At 42.6% G+C, this 15,233-nt stretch overlaps 1 protein-coding gene across 6 annotated transcripts in view; it reads left to right on the top strand.

Annotated features, from left to right (window-relative positions):
- The window catches only part of LOC117538370 (protein FAM126B-like), a 50,006-nt gene extending 34,852 nt beyond the window's left edge, over positions 1 to 15,154 (top strand). For 4 of the 6 annotated variants that reach the window (XM_034203995.1, XM_034203997.1, XM_034203998.1 and 1 more), the window contains 6 exons: positions 1,962 to 2,057; positions 3,250 to 3,366; positions 5,571 to 5,658; positions 6,177 to 6,333; positions 7,035 to 7,220; positions 10,806 to 15,154. In XM_034203995.1, coding sequence (XP_034059886.1) covers positions 1,962 to 2,057; positions 3,250 to 3,366; positions 5,571 to 5,658; positions 6,177 to 6,333; positions 7,035 to 7,220; positions 10,806 to 11,515 — 1,354 coding nt within the window. In that variant the 3' untranslated portion in view covers positions 11,516 to 15,154. The remainder of the gene's footprint in view (positions 1 to 1,961; positions 2,058 to 3,249; positions 3,367 to 5,570; positions 5,659 to 6,176; positions 6,334 to 7,034; positions 7,221 to 10,805) is intronic. The other 2 variants (XM_034203996.1, XM_034204000.1) reach the window with 2 other exon arrangements.
- The last annotated feature ends 79 nt before the right edge of the window (positions 15,155 to 15,233 follow it).

Genomic DNA, 15,233 nt, shown 5'->3' with positions numbered 1-15,233 from the left:
CTTCACCAGAAGCATCACTGTGATCTATGAGACTTTACTAACGCTGTCCCAAATGATCTTGAGAATTGTCCTCCTGTATCTGCAGTCCTTTAAAACAGAACAAAACCCCTTAACTCTAATGTAATATTTAATTGTATGTATCATTTGTCAACATGACATTTGAAACACCTCACTCTGTTGTCAAAGAACCAAGGTTACGTTAAATAACCCAAAGTGTTTCACGGCAGCAGATAGCTTTGAGTTGTCGAGAATATGAGGTATATATTTTTTGATTTCCACGCAACACACTGACTGCAACAAGTGAAAATGATACAACAGATACGAATTTACATAATTCTTATAATGTTTTATCTATTTTTGCCTTTGTTGCCAAAGGAAACTGTTAGCACCGTGTAAGCAGCCGACTTTTTAGCTCAGTCCCCTCCATAGTCACTTGTGAGGGCCGTGTGCGTGCATTCATTCTGTAGACTCTAAGGCTGCAGCCACACGAGGACGATAACGGTCGTATCGGCTACAGTTCTTTATCAGATAGACGGTTCGGCCACACGAGCCCGACTTGGAAACGCAGTTAACGATAACGGGTCCCAAGGTGGGTAGATCTGCGGACGAAACGCTCTGGGGGGCCAAACGGCTTCGTGTCTACGCCCAATAACGATAATTTCCTGATAACGATGACGCAATATCCCCAGTGTTTCGAGCCAGGTCCCGGTATCTCGCAGGACAGTGCACCCAACAGGAGCTTCCAGCTAGATTTGATCGATATGGACATAAACGCGAGTGAAGTCTAATCGGACAGGAGAGGAGACACACAGCTCTGCATGATAACCTGCAGCTCCGCCTGCTGTGATGGAGCGATGAGCGGAACAAAACACACACTTCAAGTTAGATTATCACCCTTAGATATTTTAATTACCTCTCAAACTACCTAAACTAGTTATAAATATGTTTATTTTTACTGTCGGGTCACTCATTACTGGATCAGCCAGCTGCATGAGACCACGGATACTGACGGGCTGTCAGGAGAGGGGGAGGAAAAGAGAGGCTCCGTCCTCCGTGTATTATCCTTATATTATTATATAGAGTCGTTATTAATTTGTTTTAAAGCTCAATAAATAACAAAGAAGACCTTTGACCATGCCTTTGACCGGCACTTTTCTAATTTTGTCCGGAAGATTTAAACTTTAACGGACATGTTGACCGGCGAAACCCCACCTCTGCTGCTAAATCCAGCGCGGAGAATAAAGAGAAGGGCAACCATGGCAATCATGCATGCGCGAGAAGTCTTCTTCGCTGCTTTTGGTGTATTTTGTGGCAGAAGTACAGCGCCACTTACAGGCCCGGCATATGTACTACAGCGTCTCCAGCGGTTCGAGCAGTCTCGTGTGTACGGACACGTTTCTGGTGCCTATTGCGTGTGGACGGAAGACTTTTTTGATAACGATTTCGGTGCGTTTCCGTTACCGTCCTCGTGTGGCTGCAGCCTAAATGTCATATAGCACCTTTAACAAAAGTTACACCTTTCATCCAAGTTTTATGAAAATGGGGCATTTACAAAAACTGAACCATAACCACTTTAACAAAGGTCATTACTTCCTTATTGCTGAATATTGCACCAATAAAGTCCTGACTCTACACACTGACATGGTGTGTTGAGAGTTTAAGGGTGATCCCTGCAGTACAGCAGGCTTTTATTCATAGGTAGTTCACAAGGAACAAAACGGCTTAGGCAAGCAGTTTTGCTTAACAGACTATTTTACAGTTTCACAGTTGATAAATTGCATGAGCACCTCTACCTAATTGTCTACAGCAAAGATGTCAACGTTGAATAGAATGTTAAATGATAATTGGACAGGTTGGGGTTTAGCTGAATTTAATGAAAGCTGCTTTTAGAATCTTGCATAATGACAGTGAATGACAGTCTGTTCTACTGTGCTTCATTCAGACTGTTTTTATGATTGCAGGTTTGAAGTGCTGTGTTTCCTCATGCTCTGCTACAACTCTGCTGTGGTGTACATGCCTCTGTCCTCCTACCAGTCTGTCTGCAGAATGAGCTCACGGTGAGGAAAACTCATGTAAAAAGAATGTGGAATATTTTCTTGTCTTTTATTGTCCAACGTTTTGTCCTTTCTTTACCCTATGAGTTACCACATGCTCCTCTCCTACCTCCATTACATGCTTTACTGAATCTAGCACTAAATAATGTCCTCTACCCTGTAGCCATACTCTGACCTTGATACAGACAGCCCTGGTTGCAGGAGGATCTGATAAGTATTATTTCCTAAAGGCTCAGTTGTCTGCGGATGAAAGCATCGCTGCTGGATACCTGTCCATCTGGGAAACACAGCGATGCCCTGGAGTGAGGAGAAAGGCTTAATGAGGAATTCACAATGTGAGGCTGTGTAGTGCAGCCGCCGCCCTGTGGTCACTGCACCGCAGCTCGCAGGCGCTCCAGGATTTGAAGACTTCCCTACTGGGAGGCGGACAACGCCTGAAGGAAGCTCGGTCTAGACAGACGGCAAACTGAGACTGTGAACACTTCAAAGCACCAGAACAATGCTCAGTGTCTGAATCTAGACCCCAAACATCCCACCGTCTGACCTTGTCTGACCTCTACAAGTGGAGAATACATTTCCCCCCCTTGCTCTTTGTGTGGTTTTCTAAAGTGAATGATGTTTTGTTAAGATCTTTTTCCAACCTAATGTCATCATTTTTGAAAAATACAATAACGTCTCAAATTTGAATTACATTTGGACTTCACCTTAATGAAAATGTAATAATAATAATGTAATATCTTGACCAGTGATGCAATCCAATGTCCTGACTGCTATTATACAATTAGTTTTACCAATAATGTAATGGGTCTTTTTTTTTTCAGAACTGATGATGCATAATTTTGATCAACCTAATGTACTATTTAAAAAAACATTTCAAAGACACTGCTATATATTGCATACACATTACATTCCGAGTAAAAAATAATACTTTTTAAAGTTATTACATTATTCCTCAATATCATTATATCAGAAGCTTTAAGTAAAAGATCAACCTTGTAGGCAATACATTATTGTTAAAAATATGTTATTAGATTATCAGTAAGGACATGTTTCTTCATTCTTAAATTATAATATAAAATGACATTTTATTACAGTTTTTGAAAATATTACATTATTTGTTGCTACAGTTGTTTTCCTCAAGGCTCATCTTTACTCATCTTACTAACGTGACTTTGTTTGTCTGTTTACTCCTCAGGCTGTGTGTGTGTGGGTTCCCCCGGCAACAGAAGAAGCTTTGGAGGGAACCGTGCAACCGTGTGCTGCTCGACCCGGAGTTCATGGTGCAGATGCTGACCGCCGTTTATCACGCCATGTATGTATCTCAAGCTGCAATGACTGATAGTTTCCTACTTGTTAGCAAACAGCTGCTTATTTTAGATCAGTTTGTTCTCTACCAACTCTTGAGGGAAATCTATGATAAATAGCTGCCAAATGCTCTGCTGTGGTTGATTGCTAGGTGCTTACTGCGTCTGTCTTCCCTTTAGACCAGTGCTTCTCAAAGTGTGGTCCGCGGACCACTGGTGGTCCGTGAGCGCCCCCTAGTGGTCCGTGAGTATATTGGTAACATTTCACATTTGAAATAAATAAATAAATTTAAGTTTTCCGCACTCTCGCGGGAATATCTCCGCAATGGAACAAGCTTAAGTTTCACTTTCGATTGCATGATATAGCCCAGATAAACACCTTCATCACACATGTTGCCACTTGTTTGTACAATTTTCAGGCGATTTGTAAAAAACGATGTGTTTTTGGATATTTGTGGAGTTAGGTGGTCCGCGAGTGTTTTTTTATTGGTTAAGTGGTCCTTGGTATGAAAAAGTTTGAGAAACACTGCAAAGTTTAGACTATCTATCCCCGAGCGGATAGTTTACAGGGGATTTGTTTAATATCTAATAATAATACAAAAGATGCTGCTGCCAAAAAGGAACAGAGAGTGAAGCAAGGTAGTCAAGTTTCAGCAAAAACAATGAACGGAAAAATGCTAAAAATGTCTGTAAAGCCGTGGGGGGGTGATGATTCTCTGTAAGTTCACCACTACGAGCGACCCCTTTCTGATCGTCACATTGTTTCCACTCTGTCATTTGATACATTATTTAAAAAATCAATTAGAGCTGCACAATTGGCTTTCATCCCTGCCGTTTTACATCACCACTCTTTCTGGGAAGATCATGGAGGACATTAAAGATAAAACGCAATAGGGAGAGTGATCATCTCTCGTTTGTTGCGCACATTAACAGATATCATCACCTAAAGGAGTTCCTTTATGAGCTACATAACACACTGTTTCTCATTTCTGTGGCTCTGCGGGACATCACTAATGAGGGCAGTCTCTGCTAGTATTCTGCGATCCACTGCAGAAAATCTCCTAACAGTGTACTCCACCAAGGACCGAAGCTCCCCGCTGTACGGACTGATTCCATCGGCAGTGCATTGTGGGAGCAGGTGATTTCATCCCCTATGAGGACAATTGTTGCAAAGCTGATTACGGCCTCACGTTGAAAGCTCGTGCTCGAGATGGATCCCCTGATACGAGAGTAAATGGAATCACCACGGTTAAGGATTGTGAAGAAGGAGAGGGTGGAGGGAATGAGTATGCATGCTCCCATGAGGGTGCAATGCAGCAATCAGGAGATTGAAACAGTCAGTTCTGCTGGAAAAAGAAGTGTGTGGGTGTAAGAATAGTAGCCTTTTTAGTAATCCCTACCATAGGTCACCCTCAGTGCCAGCCTGAAGTCTCACATTCACCTTGAGCTCTAGCAGGTGCATGTGAACGGCAGATAAATACAAATCCATTGAGGACACTGGGATTTAGGTTAATAAGTCTGCTAATGCTACAGTGTATAATACCACATAAGGAGAACGAGAGGAAAGGACACAGGGATATCAGAACAAATAGACACATGCCAGATTGTCGTTTTTGAAGGTTTGAAATGTATTCCGGACAGATTTTCCATCCTTCCAATATCACAGTGTCTGTTTTTACCTGCCCATTCATAGCTTCCCTTTCATCTGGAGTGTAAAGAGACGCATTTGTCCCCGCCTGTGTGGGCCGGATCAAAGGGAGTTCAGCCGTGCAGTTTTTTTGTAAATGTTTAATGTGTTTATTTCCTGCTGCTCTTCCTTTTATCAATCTCGTTCAACTGCACGGTTGTGAAATCACCTTATGCAAAGCTAGCAAGATTCATTCCAAAACATTGAAACCACTCCTCCAGTTCCATGCATCCTTTATTCACACTATTTCCATATCAGCTCATCACATTGACTCCACACAAATGAAAAAACGGCCAGGGAATGATAATTTAATGGTTAAACAGACAATAGTGTGACAGATGTAACAACTCCCTGACTGGATAGCTTCTCCTTCCCTCCCTCACTCAGGCTGCAGGCATTACTTTAAAACTAATAATAGTTCACAAGGATGTGACTCAGACATCAAGGCATTTCATCAGGCGCTCCTGTTTACGCAAATAGGCTCACAACATGACATTAACTGATTTTGTGTTTTGTGATGTGTAGATATAATGGAGAGTGGGAGATGGGCCGGGAAGCTCTGGAGGACGTTCTGTACCGAGCCCAGCTGGAGCTTTACTCCCAGCCTCTGTTGGTAAGAGCACCAGCACTGTGTGTCTGTGGAGTCAATCACTTATATAACTCGACACTATAGTCTAATGATGCTTTTGATCTGCCAAACTTTACACAAATCAGCATAGACGTTTTTAATGTATATAGTACACTATGTTAATATGTTTCTGACCCCTTAGTTGATTGGTATATTAGAGAGTATTCTCATTTATGCTGTATATTTTGTAGTGTGTATTCTTGGATAGTGGTCTGAATATATGTATTTCATTTTCTTTCTTTTTTTTAAACTTTATTGTTATAGTTTTTCGTTTTTGTTACAATAATGAACAGACAAACAATATGAAAGCAGACAGGGTCATCCTGGGTAAAAATAAATGCTTATTAATTGCTGCTTTGACAAAACAATTTCACAACTTGGGATAAATAAAGGATATATCTTTCTCTGTCTATCTATCATAAATCAGCAAAGTCGGGCTCATAATGCATGACGCTTTCAATCTTGTCTTACTTTTTTTGTTTCTATGTACCGGTCATCTCCAGTTGGCGAACGCCATGAAGAACTCGCTGCCAGACAGCGCTCCCGATGAGCCACGGGGGCGCAAGGTGCTCCAGGTGGAGGTGACACCCACCATCAACCGCATCTCCATGTCAGCCATCACCACTGCCTCCATACGACGCCACCGCTGGAAGAGAGAGGGTAAGACCTGCCGTCATGGCTGCAGCCAACAGAGAAGTGGAGCAAGAGAGCTCTCAGTAGATGTGACAGCACAGTAGATTCATTACAATACCTCTTTTTTCTAGTGGCCTCATTATTGATTTAGCTCAGTTGGAGTTATGTTATGCAAGGAAAAGGAGCAGTGTTCTTAGGATTTAAGATGTAACTTACAAATGTTTCCCCCCGATCAGTGGAATGCCACATGAGAGAACTATTTGGTGAGAGAATAACTTTCCTCCTGTTTGTCCATAGCAGTGGGAAGGAATTCTGTTTCTGTGTAAAAAACAATCACACCATGAGCATCGGCCAAATGGTTTGATGTCAGTATGTAATTGTTGTTATGTAGCCTCTCTGTGTTAAAGTGCTTCTGCCGCTCACTGCTCTTATTTTGCTCGTCTTGTCTATCAAGTGTGTGCTGTGCTTTGTGTCACCAGTTACATTTGAGGTGTGCCGTTTATGAGAAACACCCGACAAAATGGTGCCTGTACAGTAGATCCTACTGACTCCATTTTAACCTGGGTGATAAATGGGGCAGTTCATTTATTTAGAACTATCAATTTGTAATCTACGAACCAATTTACAGACAGCTGTTAGACCCGCTGTGCCCAACATGAGGCCCAAATCAGCCGAGCCTCTCCGCCACTAAAGAAACACATTTCCCCGTCTGTGTTGTTGACTCCCAGATTGTTTTGACGACTCAGCCGCTGCAGAGTTGAGCCACATCGTCAATCCTCCTAGCTACAACAAGCACCACCACCGGCATCAGCATCAGCACACTCCCCGGGACCCCGCAACCAAAGAGGAGAGAGAAGGGCGGCCTCACAGCCACCACAGCAGCAGCGGCATCATTCCCCCCATCACATTTGAGGGTAGGGGACAGGGGCAGACTCTCAGAGCAGAGAGGGTCTCAGGAGGAGGTGCCGCTTCGATCTGTATCTCCCCAACCCTCCTCCTGCTCCTTCCTCTCCTCCTCCATCAAATTGAGGGAGTTAACCTCTGCCGTACCCATATTGGCCGCCTCTTCACTTCCCCAGAGTATACTAACTCATCCAGTCTAAAAGACTCTCTGCCAACAACCCCTCTACTACTAGACCACTGCTATTTTTAGTCTAATCCAAGAATGGAAGAGTCGCTTATTCTGGGTTTGAAGGAAGTGTGGCCATTTTGCATGGGCCTGCCATCATGTCATACCTGCTCTTTTTCTTCGTCATGCCTCCAATATACTTCCGACTGCTGCCCTTGTCACTCACTGAGCATGATATGTGCCCGGCCTGCTGCTTGCCTTATTACTCTGAGCTTTTTCAACCCTCCTTGCCTGATAATTTGTTAGTATTAACAGGGAAAATACACACATTTTTACAAAACTGGCACAGAGCAACTGGCATCTTGTGTAGTGCCATCGCGCGTTGGGTCAATCAGGCCAGCAGCAACCATCTGCTGCTGTCATTCGGCAGTTTTTCAGTTCAGCAGCTTTTATTGTATGCTAACTTTTTTGTCCTTCCTCGTTTGTTTTCTTCAGCTCAGTGAGTGGGAAGGAACACTTCTTCATGCATGCGCACGCTACGGCAAGCTTTGAAAAATGTAACCCTGGAACACTAACATCTCAAACGACAAGGCCAATAGAGCAGACTAAATATCGTCAAGGTTAACAAATCCAATAGTTTTAACAAAAGCTACTTCACTGCCAGAACCCGTCAGGTTTATGGCCCATTTTGTCTTGTTGAATGTGTGTCCATTTCTCTGTGTGGGTGCTCTATGTTTTAGTCTTGATCACTGAGTGTCTGTGCAATTACTGGACATTCTGTTGCAAATAGTAATACCAACCGTAACACATTTATTTTGGATGGGGCTGCATTGCAATGATATTAGAAATTACCAAACTAATGGATTTGCATGTTTAATCCTATTGACTACAAATTGAATTAGCATCACAACCTTTCTCCATGATGTACCAGACTTTCTTTGATTATAAGTACTTTAGAAATCTCCCTGGGGGTACATTTAATTAATTTTACTTCCTTCTTTGAAGCCATCAATCAATCAAACTACAGTTAGCCATGGAGTACCACAGGGCTCAGTGCTTGTACCTATTTTGTTCAAATGTATATGCTTCCGTTAGGCTATATTATAAGAAATCACTCACACACTCACATTTTCATTGTTATGCGGATGATACTCAATTATATTTATCTATCAAGCCTGATGAAAAAAAAATCTAAATTATTTTTATTTTTAGTTGGGTTGATTGCCTGATACGTTTTGATTGCCAAAAAGATTTAGTGCAATATATTTAGTGTTTGTTTTGTGTCCATGATGATAAATGCTTTTTAACTCAGATGCCCAAAAGAACCAAGTAGCGCTCGACTACTTCCTTTTTTATTTTAAAACTCAAATCAGCCTTTCATATTTATAAAAGTAGGCACAGTTATTTGACAGTCAGCTCCATACTTTAACATTTATTTGAATGCACCATCAAGGAAGAGTTTTTAAATGCCTCACAAGTCCATTGGCACATTTAAAAATGACACATTAAAACATGAAGGCAAATACATATTTACTGCAGGGGATTATAAAACTTAAACACATCACATACTGAATTGATTGGGGACTAATAACAAGCACATGAATGTGTTGTGCAAACAAAAGTAAACACATTTGAGTTAAAAGGCCTAAACATGCAAATAGACAGGTAAAAAATGTTTTAGCTCTTCATCTAGCATTGGGTTGACTAGTAACGGCCTGCAGGCTGGTCCATTCAGCCCTGTGGCCGGTCAGCTCTAACCGGAGTGCTATTGATCTGATGAGGTGTGCGACTCGCCTCGGTGCTCTCCACAGATTAGCAGGCTCCCTCTGACCGCTGGGCCCGTGCTGCAGGAGGAACGAGGGAGAGCATGTGTCTTCTCCTTATGTTATGTGCATGTCAGTCCAGACCTTTTTCTTCTCTGTTTCTCCATTTCTCTTCCGGTGCTGCCTGTGATTCCCTGTGGTCTAATTTTGCTTGTCCCAACGATGCATGACGGAGACAGACGGCTGATCCTGTGTCTTAACAAGCTTTACCCTGCATATTGTATGTCAATAACGTGCCTTTTTTCTAAATCAATTTATCATCTTTTTCCATTTTCAGCTTTCAAACAATGCTGGACTATTAACGTTGTTCTGTTTAGATGCTTCTATAACAATATTGTGCCTTTTGTATCAGTTATCTCCAGAGATCATTCTTATTTTATACTGAACATAACGTGTTATGCTAGACTTATCGGGCAGGTTATTGAGCTCCCACCTTTCCTAAACAAACAGCTGGTCAGATTTAAGTCGATCTGAATGACATCAGATGATCAAAGCTGAAGGTCATTGTGTAGCGTATTGAGCCGTTTGGTGAATGATCCCTCATTATGCACCAGCTAATGAAGCAGCATTCTCTGTTGAGTGTTGGCCTGCTAAAGGCTATTCATTTATTCTGCACTGAATATAAAATCTCTTAACATTGTAAGTAGGGCTGCACAATATTGGAAAAAACTGACATTGCGATTTTTTCCGCCCCTGCGATATATATTGCGATATGAAAACATACAGGAATTGAAGAAAAGACAGTTTTTTTTCACGCAAACCATCCTTTCTTGAACTTTAATGCTATACAATTGGTATTTTTTTAATTATATTTAACCGGATGAAGGATTTAAGTCACTGACGTCTGGATCTTAAGTTATCAGAGCAACAAGCTGAGCTAGCTCGGTTAGCAGCGCCGAACTGCCCTGGAGAAACACATGAAACGACTTTATTCAGTGTTTTTACCTTTAATCACCCGGTCCGTTTGCTTTGGAGATTTGATTGTGATTGGTGGTTTGCTGTGCATGCAGAGCCTGCATGTCACTCACTCAAGTACCCCTGACATGAGAGCCGCGCAAGTTGTCCTTTAGTAGCAAGCAGCAAAATAATTGTAACATGACATGTTTGAGTTAATTTGCCTACTTAATATCGCAAGTATTTACATTGCATTTAGCTGCAAGTCCTAAACATTTTTTTTTTAAATTGCACGTCCTGCGATGTGAATATCGCAATTATCGTCATGACACGATATATCGTGCAGCCCTAATTGTAAGGCTTGTTGCATAGATTAAGCGCAGTTTGTTGCAGGCAATTTTACATCACTTTTAACTAATATCATCAGCTATGGAGCTTTCTATGGATTAAGGTGACATTTTGTCTATATTCTGAATTATAGCACTAGAGTAAAAAATGTTTTAAGTGTTTTTGCCTGTTGCTTGCAGAAACTGTGTCAATACTTATTTTTCCTTTTTTTTTAATGAATTTGTGCCGCAGACTTTAGGGCAATAGGATTTAAAGTTTTATTCACACTCAGATTTGACTTGTCACCATGACTCTAGTCCTTGCTCACCTTTCTGTCTGTCTATCATGCTTTATTTCTGTCTGTGTTCGTGCGTGTTCATGTGCAGATGCTGATGGATTGAGCGGCGGGGAAGATTCCTTCAATGTCAACGACCCAGACGAGGGTTTCTCCTCCGGAGCGTCCAACAGCAGTCAGCCCAGCGGCACCAAGGCGGGCGTCGGGCAGAGGGGGGGCAGCCTGAACAGCAGCAGCAGCAGCATCAAGAAAGCCATCACGGCCCGGCTGTCCCGGGACAAGGAGAGGGAGCGTGAGAAGGAACGGGAGAAGGAGCGTGAGAAGGAACGGGAGAGGGAGCGAGAGAGGGAGGCAGAGAGGGAGCGAGAGAGGGAGGCAGAAAAACAGGCAGAGTTGTCAGCGGATCACCAGGCTGCCGTGCTGAGGCACCAACAGAGGCAGCCGTCGCCACCAGCCAGCATCCAATTGGATGCCATCCAGCTGAGCCCCAGAAAGAAGCACCTGAGCTTCCCAGCGGGGCCCACGCTGGTGCGGACTGGCAGCACCTCCTCCAGCAAGTCCTTTGACTGCATGAATTTCAACCTGAACGGAGGCGATGACGAGCGAGAGAAGGCGGCGGGGGGCTCTGACAGAGAGCAAGGGCTTCCAGAGGGAGGCGCCCACCGCCACTCCACCATCAGCCTGAAGGAGGAGCACCTCGTCAGGCCAGAGGACGCCCAGGACCTCCTGTCCACTGGAGCTCCTCTCACCAAGCAGTCCCGCTCCCCCAGTTTCAACATGCAGATCATATCACAGGTCTAACATGTAGTGCAGGGCATGGTGTGTGTGTACACACACACACACACACACACACACACACACACACACACACACACACACACACACACACACACACAATACCTGCTCATAACACTCATCCTCATGCAGTTTTTCTCTGCAACTCTTTCCAACCCTACTGTGACAACTTCTGTCTACCTATCTGTGTTAGTGTGTGTGTGTGTGTGTGTGTGTGTGTGTGTGCTCAAGAGTTGTCTCCACCTCCATTGCAATTGTGACCTGCAGTTGCTGTTGGTGGGTTTAGCGTGACTGAAAATGCAACAGTAGAAAAGTAGTAAACGTCGACTGCTGTAACTACAGCCCAGCATGTCACTGCATCCTCCCGTCTGACCAATCATTCCACACAGAAACTCCCAGAAACCAGGAAACGAGAGAAAACACGCTAAGGATGCCAAGCTAGCTGTAGAAGATAAATATGGAAATCAGATTATTTTGAGTTTCTGACTGAATCAGACAAAAATTTATCAGCAATAACACTTAGAGTCGCTCATGTGGAGAAGAGTGATTAGTGCTCTTTCTCTTCATTCCTTCCCTTTCATTCCCGGGCTCACGTGCAATCGTTCTTGCTGATTATCTTCCTTGCTAAATGCTGTTTTTTTTAAATAATAAGGCATAAATGTTTTTCTTTTAAATCACAATCCAAAGAAGAAAGCATTTGTTTGACAATGATTTGATGGAAATCAGTCAGACCCAAGGGATTCTCCAGTTTTCATCCCATGAACTTCCTTTTTAATTTGTAATTAGAATATTCTCATTTTACCTTTTTGTTATAACCAAAAACTGTAAAGTGGTAAAGGTTTGTCTTGCCCCAGGCTTTTAACTGGACAAATCTGAAGAAACACTACCGTGCAGCTACAAGAGGAAAGCAACTTGTGACTTAAATTGAAAATCAGAAGCTGAATCTTGTGGAAGAACTGGATGAAAACATTGTGCAGTGACAGTGCAGGTTTGAGACTGAAGCTAAGAGACACCGGCTGTATTTAATATGGGATTATTATGATGGTCCAAACCATTTAATGGGTCCTTCCAATTCAAAGCTCTTGTAGGTGTTTGGCCTGTGTGTGGTGTCTCCGGTGACGTACTGCCCTCTTGAGGCTTGCACGAGTCGCTGCGCATCATCAGCAGTCACCATGACGATTACGTTTTGTGCTCTGATTGGATGCTCATGAAACATTTTGTTCTACCTCATTGTGTGTTCACCCTGCCACCAGACACCTGTCTCCCAATCAGATGCACGATGAAAAGGTTTGAACGTTTAGGTTGGAGTAAATAGTGGGGACCAAACTGGCTCACACGTGTCCGTGTAAGGAGTTGTGGAAATCTCAGCTTTGCATTTCAGTTCAGTCGCACCATGCACATCACGTAGCTGCAAAACACAACTGTCTTCAGGTTTTCTGTTATATATCAAACACCCACATCAGGAATAACCTGATTATTTGAATTCCCTAGAAATGTCCTCCTTTTTCAATTGTTTTAATGTAAAAGTGCACTTTTTTTAAATCCTCATGTGCACGGAGTTGGATCTTCTCTGCTGTTAAATGCCTGCATCTGCGCACAGTGCTAGCTAGCCTTCTGTAGTGCTCCCTGCCAGGCTGAGTGATTTGAACACGGCGTGCTTGTCTGCATGTTTAGTGCCCTGCAAAGCACTGCTGTTTCAGATGCGAGAAACAGCCAGCGAGCCAAACCCAAGTCTTGTCCCTGTCTTTGCCAGATGTGCCAATACACATCCTCTCCTTAAGGAAATTATGCTTTGCTTGTCTTAATTTAAAAACTATTGCCTATTCTTTTATTGTTTACTTGTGCTATTTCAAAGTTTATGGACACAAAAAAAGGGTGTTTGGCTCAACATGCCCTGAGATGCAGCTTCACCTTTTTTGCCATGGGTTTCCTCTTCACTCATCGAAGGTGTGTGCGCCACACTGCACTCTCACTGTCATCACTATTTGCTGTTCATATGTAAAAGCAGTATATTATGTGTCTGTGTGCCGTAGATGTCAGCTGTTGTATTGCATTTTCCCCCATGTCTTGCGCACGTGCTTGTTTAAAATGAGGATGAATGATTAATGTATATTAAAGTCAGTTCAGTCTGCAGTGAAAAACCCCACACACTCATGCTCCCGCTGTGCTGGAAAACCTCCACCGTTGCTGCTCCTAGTCCAGAGTGAGTCTTGTGTGCGCTTTAGCCTTATACATTTCAGGTCAAAGAGCCTCGATGGTGGGCTCTTTGGCCTCACATGCTCCTCCTGTGGACTGTGGAGGATGAAGAGAGGAGTGCAGCTACAGTTCACACTCCCCCGGTCTGTCTGCTGTCACCCCTGTGCTGTGAGGCTCTCAACAAGCTGTGTTCCCATTTGCTGTATTTTGCTGTGAGTTGAGTGGCACCTTTTTTGCTGTTTTTAAAACTGGTGACGTGGTCATGTCATTAATATGAGTGCCCCTTACCGAGGTTACCAGCAGCAATGTTGGTACTGTTTGTCGATTTACTGTAGAGTTACGAATAGATGAATATCCTTATGTTTCCGGTGTTCTTTGCATGTGATCAGGTCAGGAAATGAACACTAGCTGGTGAATATTAATACAACTTGACTGAGGCTGTACAATTTTCATTTTGGTTGAATAATAACCCCAGAAAGGTCCACTTACATTTCAAAAAAAGTCTTAAAAGGTTCAATCTGTACTTGTCAGCCACTGTGAAGAGAGTTCATTTCCTGTCCTGCATGTGATAACTGGGCTTTGTTTTCATAAAGTTTAATGCACTTTAATCCATCCACCTCTCTCCTCAGATAGTTATTGAAATGATATATATAGATGTGCAAAATGTGTATACACTCAATGCAGGGTTTTAGTCTCTTTAAAGTAGTACTTCTATGTGATGTCACATTCAACACAATGCTATTTTTGTTAGAGTCTAAGGGTACAGCTATTTATTATTGTTTCTTTTCAAAACCAAAAAAAAATGTAACGGAGGGTCTGGAAGGTCTCAGGAGATTATCAAAAAGCCACATTTTAAAAATGGCAGCACCAACATTTCTGTTCTTGAAGTCGGAATTGATTCTATGCAACATTTTTTCCCATTTTTTGTTTTGTTTTTACCGGCTGTCACTGATCCGTGTTGGGTGGTACAGGGCAGAGGCACTTAAGCTGATTTTTCAAGGAGAAAGTCCTCAACAGCTTTCTGTGTTTTTACCCTGTTGTGGCGCTTCAGAGCGCAGGACCTCTCGTGGGTGAAATAAGAGGACCATCCATTTGTCATCTGACTGCCCTTGCAGACAGAAAGCCACATCATCGGGACTTTTTGGTGCATGTCGAGCCCTTCTGTCAGTTTGCTGCTCTGTGGCTCAAAGACGTCAGCTGGTGTTTGAAATCTAAACAGATTATCAAAGATGAATCTAATCTAAATGCTTCGAGGGAAGCTGCTGGACGACGTGATAACACTGTACTATTGATGTTGTATAAATGGAGAGAAAGACTTATTTTAAATCTTGTAAATAGAAAATGTACAAAGGTGAAAGCAAGATAAATATAAAAAACTGAAGATCATTCTGAGATGTAGAGAAAAAGTAATCTGTATATTGTTGAATAAATATTGTGCCGTAAAGGATATTTAAGCGTCTGCCTGTTTTTGTATGTGGAAGTGGTTAAATATAATTACTGCTCATCATAGTCATCACTAAGCAATTGC

The sequence above is a fragment of the Gymnodraco acuticeps genome, unplaced genomic scaffold, assembly GCF_902827175.1.
Source record: "Gymnodraco acuticeps unplaced genomic scaffold, fGymAcu1.1, whole genome shotgun sequence".
Classification (NCBI taxonomy): Eukaryota; Metazoa; Chordata; class Actinopteri; order Perciformes; family Bathydraconidae; genus Gymnodraco; species Gymnodraco acuticeps.
Note: the sequence above shows the minus strand (reverse complement) of the source record. Positions and strands in the feature narration are given on the sequence as shown.